General features: G+C 36.6%; 1 protein-coding gene across 1 annotated transcript; it reads left to right on the forward strand.

The window, feature by feature from the left end:
• The first annotated feature begins 12610 nt into the window (after positions 1-12610).
• On the forward strand, positions 12611-13348 carry LOC108691865. The gene has a single exon (XM_018199801.1). The coding sequence runs from the start codon at positions 12611-12613 to the stop codon at positions 13346-13348; it is 738 nt and encodes a 245-aa protein (XP_018055290.1).
• The last annotated feature ends 5025 nt before the right edge of the window (positions 13349-18373 follow it).

An 18373-nucleotide genomic window follows, 5' to 3' on the forward strand; every position in this document is an offset into this window, starting at 1 on the left:
TTGGTTTGATCTTGGGGTGGCGTTACCAAGGTGAAACAAGGTCACTTTGAATTTTTTAAATGGAACATTTTTCATTACATCCTCATTTTTCATTACATATTCTTATAGTTTTTCAAAATACTAATTGAGTTTATTTTCAATAAGTATTTTTCGAATTGTAAAGTTTGCAAGTTGCAGCACCACCGGCATTAGCATTATCCAAGGTATCCGACCGACAGTTAAAACCTCTTAAATGTTCATCATGGATGACCTGAGTAACATTTAAGAGATTATAGCTGTCGATCGGATACCTTGGGTAATGCCACAGATTTGTATAAATAGACTGCCGCCTCAATGTGATAGAAAGAAATTAACTGATTCCGAGCAGTTTTAGTTTCCATACATGTATATGTGTGCTGTCTATGAGTATCATGTGAATTTATCCATGTAAACAGGTTGTTCGCGTTTTTGCATCTTCGCTTTTTCTTTTTCCAAAAAGTCAAATATATATCTATCTCATTTTAAGTGCAAAAATATTTGGAGATTTCATGCAACGTGGACAGACTTATTTATACATGTGTAAATGAGAGAACTCAAATATGGCGCTTCCCAGGGTTGTCTTCAAACATGGAGGCGAAGTTGGCAGTCTATTTATAGAAGTCTGTGGGTAATGCTAATGTCGACGGTATTGCAACTTCCAAGTCTTATAACTCGCAACTTAATGAAAAAATATGTTATTATATATATAGTATATTATAGTATTTTGAAAGCTCTCGAGATAAGATATAAAAAAATATAATAGAATATGAGTTTCATTAAAAAAATTCGAAGTAAACTTGCTTTGACTTTGATAACGCCACTTAAGATCAAATCAATGGTACCATCTTATGTTCTCTTCAAAATCACAAAACTTTTGTCTGAAACATTTTTTTCTGTATCATCCTGCTGAAAAACATATGACCTTTCGGATGCCATAGTTTCCATCCATGGCTTCACTACATTCATCAGAACGCGCAACGATTGCTCTGGATCATTCAAAATCAAGGCTTCAGTCAGCTTTCAACAACTGTAGAGGTCCTCGTGGTGCGCTCTTTTTCACTGACACCTTCGTTAGACTGTTCTGAAGCCGTATATTTTGCTACAAGGTCATAAACGGTTGATCTCGGGTATCCAAAGAATCGAATTATTTCCATTGCTGAATGCCTAGCGCGAAGGCTTCGATGATCGCAACTCTTCAATTATACTTTGCACTTGGTTTCAATATCGTGGCCATTTTGGAAATATGACTGTTTATTAGAAGCATGAGGCTTTCTCGGATGCCAACAACCTTTGGTGGAGGCACAATATAGCGGAAAAAATTTAAACTGAAATTTATCCGGATTTTGGTTACGCATCTTGTATAAAGAGATGTAATATTAAAAAAATAGATACACTAGATTTTGTTGCTTTTTGCTGCTCCAAGAGCAAAAACAATATTAAAAATATAAGATTGTTAAACAAAAATCTATAAACAATCTGAAACTGCACTGTCACGCGTCGCAGCGTGACTGAAAGTTACGTTATAGAATTTGTTGCTCGTATGAATTTAGTACTAAAATGTTATAGACATCATATTAAAATATATCAATATTCGAATTTATTAATTATAACACTTGAAAATTGAATTGAAGATTGAATTGAAAAAATGATCAGATTTATCGTGATCATTTCGCGGTGTACTAAGATTCTTTAAATCGTATATGTCAGTATCTGAATTTGCTTACTCTGACGCAAATATATGCTAGCAACATTAATTAATCAATGTTTAAAAGCACTTATATGCAAAAAGAACGTAACCGGATAAATTGATAATTTTCATTCTATAATAAAATGTTAAAATAGTTGAATTCATTGTTGTCTCTTTTCTGCGATGCGAATTGATTGTCTAGAATCGCATCACATGTGTAATTTCGTATCTTGAGTGGATGTACGATATTTTAACCATTTATCGATTTTTGGATCTTTAATTATTTTAATTATTTTATGACTTTTAATGACTAATACATTAGTAACGATGTCATTGTGCGTTGCCGCGCAGGTTTTTATATAAAACCTGCGCATCGAGAACGATATCGTTACTGTCGTTTCAGTTACAGAATAAAGGCCTTATTAATTCGAATTGAGGTTACTTAAAGTTTAAAATTAAGTAGGTTTACCATTATAACTAGGTTAAGTTTATCATTATAACTCTTTATAGTGTTAGAATGACGCGTATCTGTCGACTGGAGATTTGGAGCTTCAACTATCAATAGAGATGCTTAGCTTTTTAATTGAACTGTTAGTATGCATCTAGTAGACGAAGAGGTCACTGTAGTGATCTTGTAGCGATGAGTATGGGAAGTGAATAACCTATCATTTCATGTAAAACGTAAAAATAATACATATACATTTAAACCAAGCGGTTGCTTGAAGAGGACTTTTTAAAATGTTGCAGATTTTGATTTTTTTACTGAAAGGCAAGGTTGTATGTTGTTCAATAAATTGTAAATTACAGTTTCCTGGCTACCAAACAGTATGCTTGTCAGAATGAAAATTTTAAGAGAACTTCTTCAGGAGAACATTTAGTTATTTTGAAAACGGTGTCCAAATGATATCTCATAATAATCATTTATCAGATTTTATTTATCTATTAGGAGAATTCTTTCTGATATCTTATTTCAGAGATTTTTTGAAATTTTTATCTTTATGATATCATGCTAATGATATCAATTTGTTCTCTCATGGAAGATATTATTATGTTGTATGATTTTTTAGCCCTGCAAATATGTATGCGCCGCTATTATTTGATTCAGAAACTAGACGTAATTATGATATCTTTTATGAAAAATTGTTGACATTTGTTGACATTTTAGAAAATATCATAAAGATAACAATTTTAAAAGACGTAGATTAACTTAATCTATAAAATCTATAACTTAATCTATAACTTAATCTATAAAATTTAAGACAGCACAAAATACATAAAGGATAACAAAAAGATGTCTAAAAGATGACAAAAATATGATCGTTTTTAGATTGTTTTTTCAGTAAAACGAAAAGATGACTATAAGATGTCTTTTAGTTTTGTTGAAAAGATAACTAAAAAAAAGACATCTTTTCATATCTTTCTTTGGTTGTCTTTTCAATAAAACGAAAAGTCGATTAAAAGATATCTTTTCGTATTACCGAAAAAACAATGTGAAAAAAATATTTTTCCGTTATTTTGATATTTTTCATTTATTCATACGCGGGTCCGCCAGACGTGGTGGAATTCGGGTTCTTGTATTTGAAAACCATACGGAATAGAATAAAAGGTGCAGCATTATGAGAAATATTACCCGTGTTCTAACAAACACTAATGAAATATTTTTTAAAAGCGAGTCCCCTCAAAGAGGAACTATGATGGAAGATAATGCTCTCGCACATAGGACACAGCAAGCATTGCAGATTACATAAATGGGATGTATAGTATATTGACAGTCATATAATTTCGTTTAATTTTGTATAAAAATTAATTCAGATATATAACGTTAGTAAACGTTACTTGTGCCAAAATATAAAAACTAAAAGAAGTCTTAAAGACGACTAAAGGATGATTACAGAAGTCATCTTTTAGTTATCTTTCAGATAAATTGTGTTCTGAATATATTAGGGAAAAAGTTCGTGGCGTTTTTCCCGTTAGATGGCATTAAAAAAATGCCACGAACTTTTTCTCATCTAATATAACAGACTTCTTTTAGACATCATAAATACAAACTCTGTATGTTAATATACTTTAGGTATCATAAAAGCATGCAATTTGAGAAATTTGTTAGGTATCATTTTTGTGATATCTTTCTATTCTCAAAAAATGGCATATTAGACAGAACATTCAGATATCTTTATGTGATCCTTCAGAAATTTCTCTAAGTTACATTCAGAAATATCTTTCAGAAGCCTTTTTGATGACATTGTGTGGGACATCGGTTGTTTTTCACATATATAAAAATGAATTCGAGTATATATATCTAAACAAAAAGTATTTTCCCATATTTAAATAATTTACAAAAATATCATGAGATTTTCAAAGTGACTTTGAAGCTTCCTACACAGCACCGATTGTTGCGGAAAATTTTCAGAAATGTTTCAACCTTTCATATTTCATGTGTAACAATTCTAAAAGGATTTTGCAATTATAAGAAAAGTTTCAACTATATAAAAAATGTTTCTTAAATTTAATATATGCGATTTAATTAAAAAACATATCCAAACAAAACAAAAAATCATGATGTTAAAACAGCTCCAAAATTTACTAAAAATCATTTTTTGATTAAACAGATTCAGTTCAACATCATTTTAATGTTATTGTGACTTCGTCTATTTTAATTACGAAAAACTTTGTTGAAAATGGCAAAAAAAAAACACTTGCTTGCACATCAAATATTCTTTTTTATCCCTCGTTTATACTCACTTAATGGCAGGAAGAATTACGACGACTATGATTATTTCATGAAATTTATAGTAACGAGAGGGGAATAGCCTATCCAACCAATGAATGGAAAGTATTACAAGACTAAGAGACAGAAGATGTATATTTCTGTCCTGCTTAGTAACTTTTCTTCTTTTTATGCATGTGCAAAAGAGAATAGAAGAGGATAGAAAGATATTTCTATCTTGCTCGTATTCCTCTTCCATTATTATAAGTTTTACAAATTACTCGCGCCATTTCCGCTCCACTTCTCGGGACACCCTCTCTACTTAGCCGGAACTTAGCAGGAATCGCTTTTCGCAGGAACATATGCGGAAAAACTCTAACGCGCGATATTTAAACATAAGATTTAAAGACTAGTACAAAAGATGGAACTAACAATTTTATACATGAATAATGATATTTTATGGAAACTGCAGGTGTGATTTTTTTTAATGATTATGTATATGTGCTTTATACACACATAATCAATTAATCAAAATAGTTGGAGATATAATTACCATTTTTGAGAAATATTTTAAGTTTATTTCAATAAGTTTTGTAATCTGTAATCAAATCACACAACTCTTAATAAATTGAAAATACTTCCGAACTTGATTTTTGAACATATGCTTAACCCTTTCTTTATCGGGTACGTGTTCGCGAGTAAGTTTTCTCTGTACCGAAGATTCCATCACAAGTGACTTTGGCCATGTTCCGAGATATACTGCCAATATTGGAAATCTGTAATATACGTAACGTGCATTATAGATTTTCAGTGCATAACAAAATACAGCCTTTAAAGATAGAGCATCACTTCGAAATTAGTGTACAGTATCGAACACTATTTATAACTGGATGGACATTGGTATCATTTGTTATGTGGACGCCGACTATAGACAACGCTGATATCCTCCGCTCGTTATGCGGATGCTGATTAAAGTCGGCGTTGGTAGTGAAAGGATTAATTGATGCTTAAACAACATTTAAATTTATTATAACAATTTAATAATTTGAATATTTGATAATATTCTTGTGACTTCCACGGGTCCTTTCTATAAAGATTATGCGTTTCGCGGGTTTCTTCCGTATCCAGATCCATTCTTGGAATGCTAACGTTTCGTGAACCTCCAGTTTACTTCATCGGCGAGGAGCAGCTTGATTCTAAGCTGTTTCTCCGGATTGTTCCCCTTTTTATATATTACGCTACTTGTTGGAGTGGTGGAGAGAAAGAAGAGAATTGTGGGTGGGGGTGGAGGAAATCAGTCAGTCCTCATTAACCGGGAGAATAGTTTTTCATATCTTATGTTGTAGCCATCTCTATTTAGATTGTTAGGGTGTTTATGTATCTTTATGGCTTCTCTATATTTTCTTGGAAAATATGATGCAATGTTGGCTATTGTTTTGTCAAAGAGTATCGTTTTGTCAAAGAATTTTCCGTTTTCCTCTATATCTACAATAAAATGGATATTTGGATGTTGATTGTAGAGGAAAATAAGGAATTTACGGAGTTCGGCTGTGTCGTGTCTCCATATTACGAATGTGTCTAATAATAATGGAACCAAACTTCTGGTTTTTTGAGTGTTTTTCTGAGGGTCTCATTCTCAAAATGCTCTATGAAGATGTTGGCAATTACAGAAGAAATAAGAGAGCCCATTGCCGCTCCAGAAGTTTGTTCATAAAATTGATTATTAAGCAGTGCTCTATTAGCGGAATGAAGTCGGAAGAGACTTCATGTGAGAAGTTTATTATATTTAATATGTCTTTTATTGAGACTTTTATTGGGATTTGTATGAAAAGGGATTCTATGTTGAAATTTACAAGCAAGTCTGTGGGACATAAGATTTTTTGGATCCTTTGTATAAAATCCATTGAGTTAGTTATGTGTAATTTGAATTTTCCAGTGAGGGATCGTAGTTTGTGCTAGGAAGCGGGGAACATAAGTTGTATGTCGGGGAGTGTATGGCGCTAATAATCTGAATGGGATGTTTGGTTTACTTTTGGTAGTCCGTATAATCTTGGTGGGAGAGGATATGTAGGTTTTAATGTTGATTTGGTTTTATTGGGAATGTTGCTTTTTTCCATCAGGATCTTAGTGTTCTGCGCGATTGTATTAGTTGGATCTGTTTTCTGACCTTAGGCCAAGTATTATATACAGAGAACCAACACACACACACAGATAAATACCTCATGCCGAGGTATTCACCATCACCCAGCACAAAAACAGTCTGCAATCAATTCACTTGCATAGAGCTTTCACCATCTTTGACAAAGAACATCTACAGACAGAACTCAATCACTTAAAAACAGTTTTACAGAAAAACGGACACGACAAAAAAGACACAATCAAAACAATCAATGCAAACAAGACAAAACGGTCTCTGATACACAATCAGAGAGAATCTTATCCATACTCCCATGTCAAAGGAACAACAAATCGGATTGGCAGAATATTAAACAAACATATCCAAACTATCTTTAAATCACCCAAAAAGATAGGACAAATCTTAAGAAATCCTAAAGATCCCAAAGACCTCCACTCAACTCCGCAGGAGTGTACAAAATATCTTGTTCCTGCGAACAAGTATACATTGAAGAAACTAGGAGAATGATCAATTTACGGATAAAGGAACACCAACGTGATATCAGGTTAAAACACATCAATCAGCACTCTATCAGAACACAACATCGAAACAAGACATCAAATACTGTTTGACAAAACGATCACAATTGCTAACATTACATCATATTTTCCAAGAAAATATAGAGATACAAAAACATCCTAACAATCTAAATAAAGATAATGGCTACAACATAAATAAAATATGGAAAACTATTCTCCCGATTAATGAGGACTGACTGATTTCCCCCATCCCCACCTACAATTCTCTTCTTTCTCTCCACCATTCCAACAAGTAGCGTAATATATAAAAAGGGGAACGACCCGGAGAAACAGTTCAGGCTGCTCCTCGCCCTCATCCCTGATGAAGTGAACTACAAGGTTCACGAAATGTTGGCATTCCAAGAATGGATATGAAAGAAACCTAATAATCTTTAAATTTAAATATTATTTAAGTCAATTGAATATATATTGAAATATCATTTTTGAAGTACTAGAAATAGCTGAAACCTTTTTGATATAATATATAAAAAAAAATTGTAGATTCTATCTGTAATTCAACAATATTTGAACAAGATTTTATGTGCAAAAATCGCAGCCATTTTGTTATTCCAGAGCTGTTTCAGAAATGTTGCAAATATTTTTTGCAATTTTTATGTAATGTTTCACTTTTCAATAGAAATTATTCTGAGATAGTACTGAAAAACTTTCGGTGCTAATATGGATTACAAGAGAAATAATACTAAAAATATGATTTGGGTGTTTATAATCACGTATTCGTGCGGAATATATGGAATATATGGAAGCAAAGCAAGAAATGTACATAATGTTTTATTTAATGTATGTAACATTTTCTTGACGTACGTAATATTTTATTTGGAATTAAAAATCTGTTTTATCGATATCGATTAAGTCGATTCATTCATCGCTTCAACATTCTCTCAAGGGAATCTCTAATGTCTGGCGCGAGAACCGATTCACATAAATTAATTATTCCATGCGTTAGAGTGAACAACAAATTCGGTTATTGACACATTTTAATAGTACATGTTACGAGGGACCAAGGACTTGAAAAGGACCGAAACCGAAATCGATAACCGGATTATAACTGTTATTTTTGTCGGACCGAAATATTGTGCAGGCTAATGGACCGAAATCGTAACTAGATCGAAAATGTTTCTCGGTTAGATAAATGATTCTCAGTCCAGTTTTCGGTTCGGATTTTTTACTTTTTCGATATGTACGATCATCGACTACAGTCTACAAATCCCAGTCACCAAATCCCCATGTAGTAATCATATATATACCTGCGGTCAAATGTCGGTCAAATGCTATAATGAGCAACAAGAACAATGTGTTCTCCTTTTACAGTCGAAAGAGAAAGAAATGCTTGCCTGTAGTTGGTTCTTGCAACACTTGTAAAAATGGATGAAGACTGTCCTTCCATAGTCAGTAAAGGAAGGCTTAACTTCCATAGTCAGTAAATAATTGTAAAAGGCGAAAAGTTTATTAAAATTTATTCAATGCATATCCGTAGCCTATTTTCATGTCAAGTTTCTTTTGCCACTATTTTACTGACTTAGAACAGGTCAAGAGGGAAGTAAGGATTGTCTTCGCCCATTTTTACAAGTATTTTAAAGCAATCTCATTATTTGGTTCTACCTAAATTCTCTTTACAAATGTTATGCAAGAAACTTTAATGTATCATTTCTCACTTGTGACATCATGATCCAATGTTACCACTGCGACAACAGGAGAGTCTTAAAAAGAAAAAGGATTTTAAGTAACAATATTACAGAGTGTCCACGGAATGTTACTTTCTTTGCTTGATTATAATAATTTACGTAAGAATAATGTTAGAAAATTATCAAAAAACTGTAAACGATTATTCGTGACGCTATAAATTGCTAACATAGTCGACGTATAGGTGACGTATAGGTCGCAAAAGATAATAAAAGTGAAACAGTAACGAAGAAAGAAAGAAAATGATTTGTTTACTTTTCATTAGTTTAGAATTAGAGTGCTTATACCCGTTTCTGTCAATGCAGTTTAACTTTAATTTCGGTTCAACTAATTCTTCATCTTTTTCTAATTCTTAAAATTAGAAAAAGCTGAGAAGTAAGGATTTTTAGGGTCAGCAGAAAGGCTGACTTATAATCTTAAGACAGTTTATTTTAGTATTTTATGATTAAGACTCAGTTCCACAATTCACGGTTAATTCAATTCTAGAATTGGAAAGAAATAAGAATAAGTTGAACTTCGGTTAAGAGTTAACCATGAGTTGTGGAAATGGGCCTAAGTCTCATGTCTTTAGTAACGCACAAGAACTGTTATTAAAGATTGTAAGTCAGCCTTCTGCTAAGACTCTAAGTTGAACCGAGATTAAAGTTAAACTGCATTGGTAGAAACGGGCCTTACACTGCTTAGTGATTAGTGCTTATCTCTAATTCAATATTGTTAAAATAAATTCAAAAATAAATTCAATATTGTTAACATAAATTTCCTTAAATATGCAATTTATACTTGTTGTATGCTTTCTTTACAGTAGATAATCATACCAAAAAAACTTAAATTCAAATGGTTATGATCACCATTATCGTTATAAAAGAATCGAAACCGCTTGGATTTCGGACTTTTTCGATCCGAAAAAGACAGAAAAAGACCGAAATCGTTATTGATAAAAAGACCGGAACCGATACCGAAAATTGGATACAGTCATAACCATAACCGAACCGAAATTTCATTTCGGTCCAAGTCCTTGCGAAGAACATTCAGATACTAAATAAAAACATGAGCAATAAATTCTTAAACAAAAATTTAATCTTAGAGCACAGCACGAGAACGATCGAGATAAACTAATTGTTTCTTGTTATAATTTATTAGCAACAAATTCGAATATTGATATATTTCGATAGTATATGATGCCTAAAACATTTTTAGTATCAAATTTATGCGAACAACAAATTCTATGCATGTAACTTTTAATCATGACGCTGCGACGCATGACGATACAGTTCTGATTATATAAATATTTGTTTAACAATGTTATATTTTCAATATGACTTTGCACTATCTTGGAGAATCAAAAAAACAACAAAATCTGGTGCCTGTTTTTTTAAGATCGCATCTTTGTATATTTTTATTTATTAAGAGGTCCAACTTAGTGTTTTCTCTTGGGATACACTGAATATGTTCGGTATCTCTACTGATTCACGACGTCTAGTTATATCGTCTAATCGCATCTATGAAAAATCGATGAATCCACGAGATGTCGATTGCTAAACGATGCATGCGTCACGCGTAATCGTAAATTAAAAAAAAATAATATCAGATCGTCTTGGCAACAAAAAAAACAAACTGTTTTCGTCTTCTGTACGCATCTTGTCTCGTAGAAAGTCATCGCCGCACTACCGCTAAGATCCTTTCCGTATCCGCTGTAAACACGTTCGCCCGCGCTCGAGGCCTATTTAATATTAAAAATTTAGAAAGCAGAGAAAATTTCATTTTTCTCGACCGTGCCCTCGAAGTATTAATACCGAGAAACGCTCGAACGGTGATCGCCTGGCCAAGATCTCGCTAACATTTCTTTGGTCCTTCGAGTCGGATACTTCAAGTATTTAGCCTCAGTGAAGTGGCGAGCAGCAATTTGGCAGTCAATCAAGGATACCACATCGAGATGAGAAAGGCGTCGCAGTAGCAACAATCAGTGCAAGCATCGCACCAGCGGCAGCACACAATTTTATAAAGCAGTCGCAAGGCCCACGTCTAAGCTTCAGAGATGCAGCCTGGTTCATATTACGTCATATCCTGGCGCAGAATCAACATTTTACGAGCGGAATCTTGTCGACGGTGGAAAACAAAGTCCAATTCAGACGACGTGCAACGGAAGTCATCTCTCAACGACGCATCATCTGCGAGAGAAACATTTCCGTCCAATGTTCGACTGGAAGGCATCTAGCATCTATCGCATCCTCTCCTAGGATTAATTGCGTTCGTAACAAGGTAAGGAAGACTATTGTCTCCAACTAAGTTCCTTCCGCTGCGTCCGTTGCGTGTATGCGTGCGCATTCACATTCAAGATGGTTGACCAACCAGAAACGCAGACCATAAATGTACGCGTATCAGAACTTATGTAGAGTCAATCGCCGCCATTAACCCGTCAATAGTGGCTCAAATCGAAGAGCGGAAGACGAAACTCGAGCTATATTGGGCGGAATATAACGATATGCAATCGCGTCTAGAATCATTAGATGAATCCGAAGGCTGCGATCGAGACGATTTCGAGGAAGCATTCTATGCGTTATTCGATAGAATCCGCGAACTCATTTCCCCTTCGTCGACATTGCGAGCGTCAATCTTTTCTCCGTCCTCCTCAAGTATTCGCGAATCAGATAGTAGTATGCACATTCGGTTGCCTAAGCTAAATTTACCGACATTTTCCAGCAAGTATGATGAATGATTCCCGTTTTTCGATACTTTCAACTCGGTTCCATTCCAATACCTCGCTCTCAAATACAAAGATTTCAGTATCTACGATCGTCACTCACCAGCGATGCAAGCGCTGTAATCAGTTCATTGGAATTGTTAGACGCTAATTACGATGTCGCGTGGTCAATCCTCAGAAAGCGGTATGACAACAAGCGCGTGATTGTTCAAACTCACGTCAGTGCTATATTCAATTTGCCGATTATGACAAGGGAAAATGTAGTCGAGCTCCGAAGACTCTCTGACACCGCCACAAAACATTTGCACGCCCTTCAGGCATTGAAGCGTCCCACGATGCATTGGGACGATCTTCTCGTTCACCTTCTAACCTCAAAACTTGATTCACGTTATGCGAGTGGCGAACCTCATTAGTGGGCCATCGCTTAAGCAACTGTTAGATTTTATCGCTCATCGATGTCAAGTGCTCGAGCCTATCACAAGGGCTGGCTCCACTTTCGCAAGGAAGTTCGAGGCAAAATCGCAGCCAAATGCTAAGCGGTCATCGTGCGCGGCCATCATTAAACCTAAATGCAACTTCTGTCAAGGAGAACACGTCATTTATTATTGCAAAAATTTCGTGGCACTTCCAGTATCACAAAGACTCGCGGAAATTCGCAGTCGCAAACTTTGAGTCAATTGCTTGCGCTCCTCTTCTCATGCATCAAGTAAATACACTTCCGGTCAAGGTCTGTCAGGCAAAACAATACGCTACTTCATATGCCGTCTGCCGCGGACCCATCGACTAGCAATACCGATAAGAAAGTTACACCTAAGGCAACTCCTCCTCCCTCCCACCTATCGAATTATGCTTTAGAATCATCTAATAACGAACAAGTCATGCTTTCGACTGCGGTTGTGTTCATCTGTGGCAGCGACGGCTCTCGCAGGGCGTGTCGAGCCCTATTGCGGATCGCAAGCGAACTTCGTAACCAAGAAATTTGTGGAAGCTCTCGGTTTAGAAACGCGTCCATCAAGTTTCTCGATTTGCGGCGTCAACGGCACGGTAACCTCGACTAATCACGTGGTCGGAATCAAATTACAATCGCGACTCAACTCGTACCATGGCTATCGAATGCATCGTTACTGATCGGATTACTGGCAAAATTCCGACGTTTTCTTTGGGACAGGACAAATTTAATTTTCCGCGCAACATTCGTTTAGCTGATCCGCGATTTCACACATCGTTGGATATTGATCTTTTAATCGGAATGGACTTGTTTTGGAATCTAATATACGTCGGTCAAGTCAAGTCTTCAGACAAGCATTCAACTCTTCAAAAAACGCGACTGGGCTGGATCTTGGCGAGTAGTTTGGACAGCACCATATTGACCGCCGCAAAGGTCCACTCGTTTCACGCGTCCGTAACAAATGCGGAATTACACGAACATGTCAGTCGTGCCTGGCAAATGGACGACATCTCTACACAATCGCACAATTACACAATGGAGGAAAACATTTGCGAGCGTCACTTTTTAGACAACGTGTCTCAAAACTCTCAGGGTAGATATATAGTCAAGCTTCCAATCAGAGAGCAAATGTTAAATAACATTGGCGATTCGCGTGAGTCTTCTCTCAAGAAATTGAGGGGCATCGAGAGACGTTTCAAGCGCGATCCTATTCTTAAAATTCAATACGCGGCGTTTCTTGACGAATATTTATCGCTGGGACATGCGACGCATGGAGTCACCCATTGCGGAAGAAACAATATCATTTTATCTTCCCACCATTGCGTCTTCAAAACAGTCGGGCAAGCGACAATCGAAAATCCATGTTGCATTCGATGCATCTTGCCGCAGTAGTTCCGATGTATCTTTAAACGATACCCTTTTAGTGGGACCTACCATTCAACAAGATTTGATCTCAATTTTAATGCGTTTCTACTTTTTCACTTATGTCATCACCGCTGACATCATAAAAATGTATCGGCAAATTTTAATGCATCCATTTCAGACGCGCCTGCAGAGAATTCTCTGGCACAACGATCCTTCTGCTAATGTCGATACGTAAGAACTCACTACCGTCACTTACGGTACAGCATCCGCGTTATTCTTGGTTACCAGATGCCTTAAGCACTTAGCAGCACGCTCATCAATTCACTCGCGGTTCAGCATGCATCCTTCGAGATTTTTGTGACGATGCTCACCGGAGCAGATACAATCGACGTATTGAAACTAATTCGCGATGAAACTATTCAACTATTAAAATTAGGAACATTCGAGTTAAGCAAATGGGCCTCGAATTGCTCTGAATTATTAGAAACAAACAATCGTGATCATTTGCCGGTCATTATCAGAGATAATGCTGCGGACTCATGTATTCTGGGCTTGCAATGGAAGTGTCAGGATACGTTTCAATTTCTCTGCAAGTTTGATACAGAATCTCACGTTGTATCAAAACGAGTCATACTTTCTGAGGTCGCTAAATTGTTCGATCCTTTGGGCCTTCTGGGTTCCGTTCATTGTGATCGCAAAGCTCATCTTGCAAGATTTAGTGGCAATTGACCATCCAATGGGACGAGTCCGTTCCTCAGGTCCGTTCCATCCACACTCGTTGGATCGCTTTCAGAACACAGATGAGTAATTTGAATCAATTAAAAATTCATCGATGCGTTAAGTTCAATGTTCATCAGCCAATCGTGTAAGTGCACGGATTTTGCGATGCCAGCCAATGCGCGTTCGGAGCATGCATATACCTTCGCACCAAGCTCGGTCTCAACGACCATCACTCCAAGTTACTGTGCTCAAAGTCTCGTGTCGCGCCGCTCAGAACCGTTTCGTTACCGCGATTAGAGCTATCGGTCGCTTTACTATTGGTGCGCTTAATCAACAAGGTTAGAGAGTCTTTGGAACTCTCATAATGCTCGACTTATCTACGATCGAACTCAATGATTGCATTAAACTGGATAACTTCCTTCGCGGCGGTGGTCAATCTTTGTGGCAAATAGGGTGAGTGAAATTCAGCGCCTAACAGAAGTCGAACTCTGGCGTCATATCGCATCCCCCGACAACCCTGCCGACACATCGTGTGGGATAAATACCTATGACTTAATCGAAGCTTAGAGGTGATGGAATGGCCTCGAATTTCTGCGAAAATGGGATGAAGAACACTGGCCCAGTGTCTTCCCGCATTTAGATCTTCCCGAACAAAGGAAAATCCGCGTAGCTGTTTCCACTTTCCATTCCTGCATCATTGACGATTTACTAAACAAATATTCTAATTTAAACAAAATATGTCACATCGTTGCGTATTGTTTAAGATTATCTAAGGCTCACCGAGAGCACAAAATATCTACTTTCATGTCCCCCGTTGAAACATCTACAGCTTTAGATTGTATTTGCAGAACAGCGCAACAGCGAGCGTTTCATCGCGAATATGAAGCAAGAATGAAATTGTAAATACTTCTAGTAATATCTTATCGCTCCATTCTTAGATCAAAGCGGACTAATGCGAGTTGGTGGGAGATTAAAAAATTCAAATCTTGCGTTTAATGCGTGCCATCCAATTCTCCTGCCTCGCAAACACATATTAACTCAGCGTATTATAGAGCGTGAACACACACGAAACTTACAGGCGGGTTTGCAAGCCACGATGGCTTTCGTGCGCCAGCGCTTTTGGCCGCTATTATATTGCGATCCACCGTACGTGGAATAATACAGAAATGTGTAACCTATTTTAGGGCCAAACCTAATCAATTGGAAGTCTTAATGGGCTCATTACCGGCTAGCCGAGTTAACGTTTCTCGATCTGTCTCTCGTTGCGGCGTAGACTATGCCGGGCCTCTCTTGTTACTTGAGGGAAAGCGTCGAAATGCGCGGAGTCACAAGGCGTACATTACTTTTTGTATGCTTCGCCACGAAGGCGGTCCATCTAGAGTTAGTAAGTGATCTTACGTCCGAAACCTTTATTGCCACTTTTAAGCGATTCATTTCGCATAAGGGTAGATACCCGCGCACATATATTCAGACATGACGGGACCATCTTTGTGGGCACGCATAAACAAATTCAAGAATTATACGACATGTACAATGATCCACAAGTCCAGTCTGAGATTAAAAATTTTCTTCGCGAATTAGAAATTTCTTGGAGTTTCATTCCGCCTAATGCACTTCACTTTGGAGGTTTATGGGAGGCAGCCGCCTCTCATAAAAATCTGCAAAATATCACATGACTCGGATCGTGGGCAAGGCTCATTTGACCTTTGAGAAAATGCAAACGACTCTCTGTGAAATTGAGGCTATCCTCAATTTGCGTCCCCTCTTACCATTAAGCGCCCTAACGACGTAGCGTATCTAAGTCCGGGACATTTCTTGATTGGCACTACTTTAAATGGTCTCTTTCTTGTGTTGACTTGAGCGACGAAAATAAGTTACTACGGTGGCAACGCGTAGAGTAAATCCGGCGGCATTTTTGGCGCAGGTAGAGTAATGAATATCTTCCCTACAAGTCTGAACCAAATGGATGGCTAACAAGGGAGCTCAGTTATCGACCAATCAACTTGTGCTCATAAGGCAACCGAACCTAACTCCGCTTCAGTAGGGCGGATTCAGGAGATTCATTCTGGTCCCGACGACATCGCGCGCACCGCAAGATTGCCAAGAGTTCCTACGTGAGACTACTGTCTAAACTATCAATATTATTAATTTAAACTTAGTCGACGCGTTATCAAACATTTAGTTTTAAGTGTCTTTAGCTATTATCTTCTGATCCTATCTTGTGCAGGCCTCCTTTACATTCATTAAGGATGTCTTATTATATTATTTTTCATTTATTATATCGCTTGCATTCTTAGATGTTAATACGCGTTGATTTTCAATGCAATGATTAAATGTGATATTAAATCGTATCAGAGTAATTCGCGTTTCATTACGCGTTACGCCAACGAACTCATGCTTATATGTCACGTTGAAAGTGAATCCTTTCAAGGCGGGCGGCGTGTTCGGTATCTCTACTGATTCACGACGTCTAGTTATATCGCTTAATCGCATCTATGAAAAATCGATGAATGTCACGAGATGTCGATTGCTAAACGCATGCGTCACGTAATCGATTAAAAAAAATAATATCAGATCGTCTTGGCAATAAAAAAAAATAAACTTGTTTTCGTCTTCTGCACGCATCTCGTCTCGTAGAAAGTCATCGCCGCGCTACCGTTAAGATCCTTTCTGTATCCGCTGTAAACACGTTCGCTCGCGCTCGAGGCCTATTTAATATTAAAAATTTGGAAAGCAGAGAAGATTTCATTTTTCTCGACTAAGTGCCCTCGAAGTATTAATACCGCGGGAAACGCTTGGACGGTGATCGCCTGGCCATGCCATTACAATTTCTTCGTGCGCTCAGCAAGATCGCCAACGGAGTATAACCTCGCACTACATCAGTTGCGTATAAGTGTTGCATCAGTGCTGCACTACACAAGTGTACATACACCCTGGTACACTTCTGCTACTTCATGCTATCGTGTTTAATTCTGCTGGTTGATGTTCATTTTCAAATTTTTAATGCCACACTGGCTCTACTTAATGTCACACTACTCTACACCGACTCTTTGAGATCGTGTAGCAAAATCCTATTTCGTGCATAAAATTTGCACTACACTATAGCCACAGACACATGTTACACTGTCTGAGTGTTGCACTGATGGGCGATAGTGTAGCCAAGAGAAAACACTATTAAATGGTCATTAACTTGAACCCGCGTTATATTTTTTTCTTAAACGATTGCAGAAACAAAATTCGCTATAGAGCAAAGAATTAATAACAAAATAACATTAACACAAACTATAGAAATAAAAGCCTTAAACGTCTAACTAGATATAAAGATTATGCATTTCGCGGGTTTCTTCCGTGTCCAGATCCATTCTCGGAATGCTAACGTTTCGTGAACTTTGTAGTCCTCTTCATCAGGGTGAGGAGCAACCTAATATTGATGGTCTGGATCTTAAATGCTTGTATGATTCTTGCGTGAATTTATATACTATATATGTAGTCCCCAGAAGCGCGCCGAAATAATTTTTCGATCTTTGAAAACGCTAATTCTACTAAACTATCGCAGTATTATTACGAGTCAAATTGATTAGCAATTTAACAAATATTTGATGCAATTCGCATTTTCGAAACAATTTTAATAATGAAAAATTATTTCGGCACGCATTTCTGGGGACTACATACATAATATATAAATTCACACAAGAATTTAACAAGCATTTAAGATCCAACTAGACCGTTTAAGACTTTGATTTCTATAGTTTGTGTTATCACATATATGATCCTATAATATGTTATATTGTAAAATAGCACTAAATTTTTGACCATGTCCCAATTCGATTTGCGATGAGGAAAGGAGAGTTTAGATTAATAGGAGTCTATATCCTTTTCAAAACTAGAGTGCACACTCATATAAAACTTTTTACTACCTACAGAACTAAAATATAGCTTTTACAACAATGCACAATAAACACTATAATGATTAGTGTGATCATAAATCTAAGCAGATTGTGAAGAATTAATTTTGACGATTGCCCTCAAAATACAACGTAAACTATATCTATATCGTAAACTACACAACAGCTTACCTACTTCAAAACTGTCTATTTTATTGTTTACAAAAATTTAAATTAATTAGTCACTACATGTGATTAACAAAGATCTGATTAATAATTGCAAAAAAACATAACAGTATGTGCATGCAATTATCTATGAATAGTTCACTACTTCTGCAGGCAAAATTCCAAGTTGGAAATTGGTCGTTTGATTCGCGCACGTATCCCCTCATTTTAGTCAAAATGGCTCGATCAAAAGGATTTATGAACCAGGCGTAGCAGAACCATA

The sequence above is a fragment of the Atta colombica genome, unplaced genomic scaffold, assembly GCF_001594045.1.
Source record: "Atta colombica isolate Treedump-2 unplaced genomic scaffold, Acol1.0 scaffold54, whole genome shotgun sequence".
Classification (NCBI taxonomy): Eukaryota; Metazoa; Arthropoda; class Insecta; order Hymenoptera; family Formicidae; genus Atta; species Atta colombica.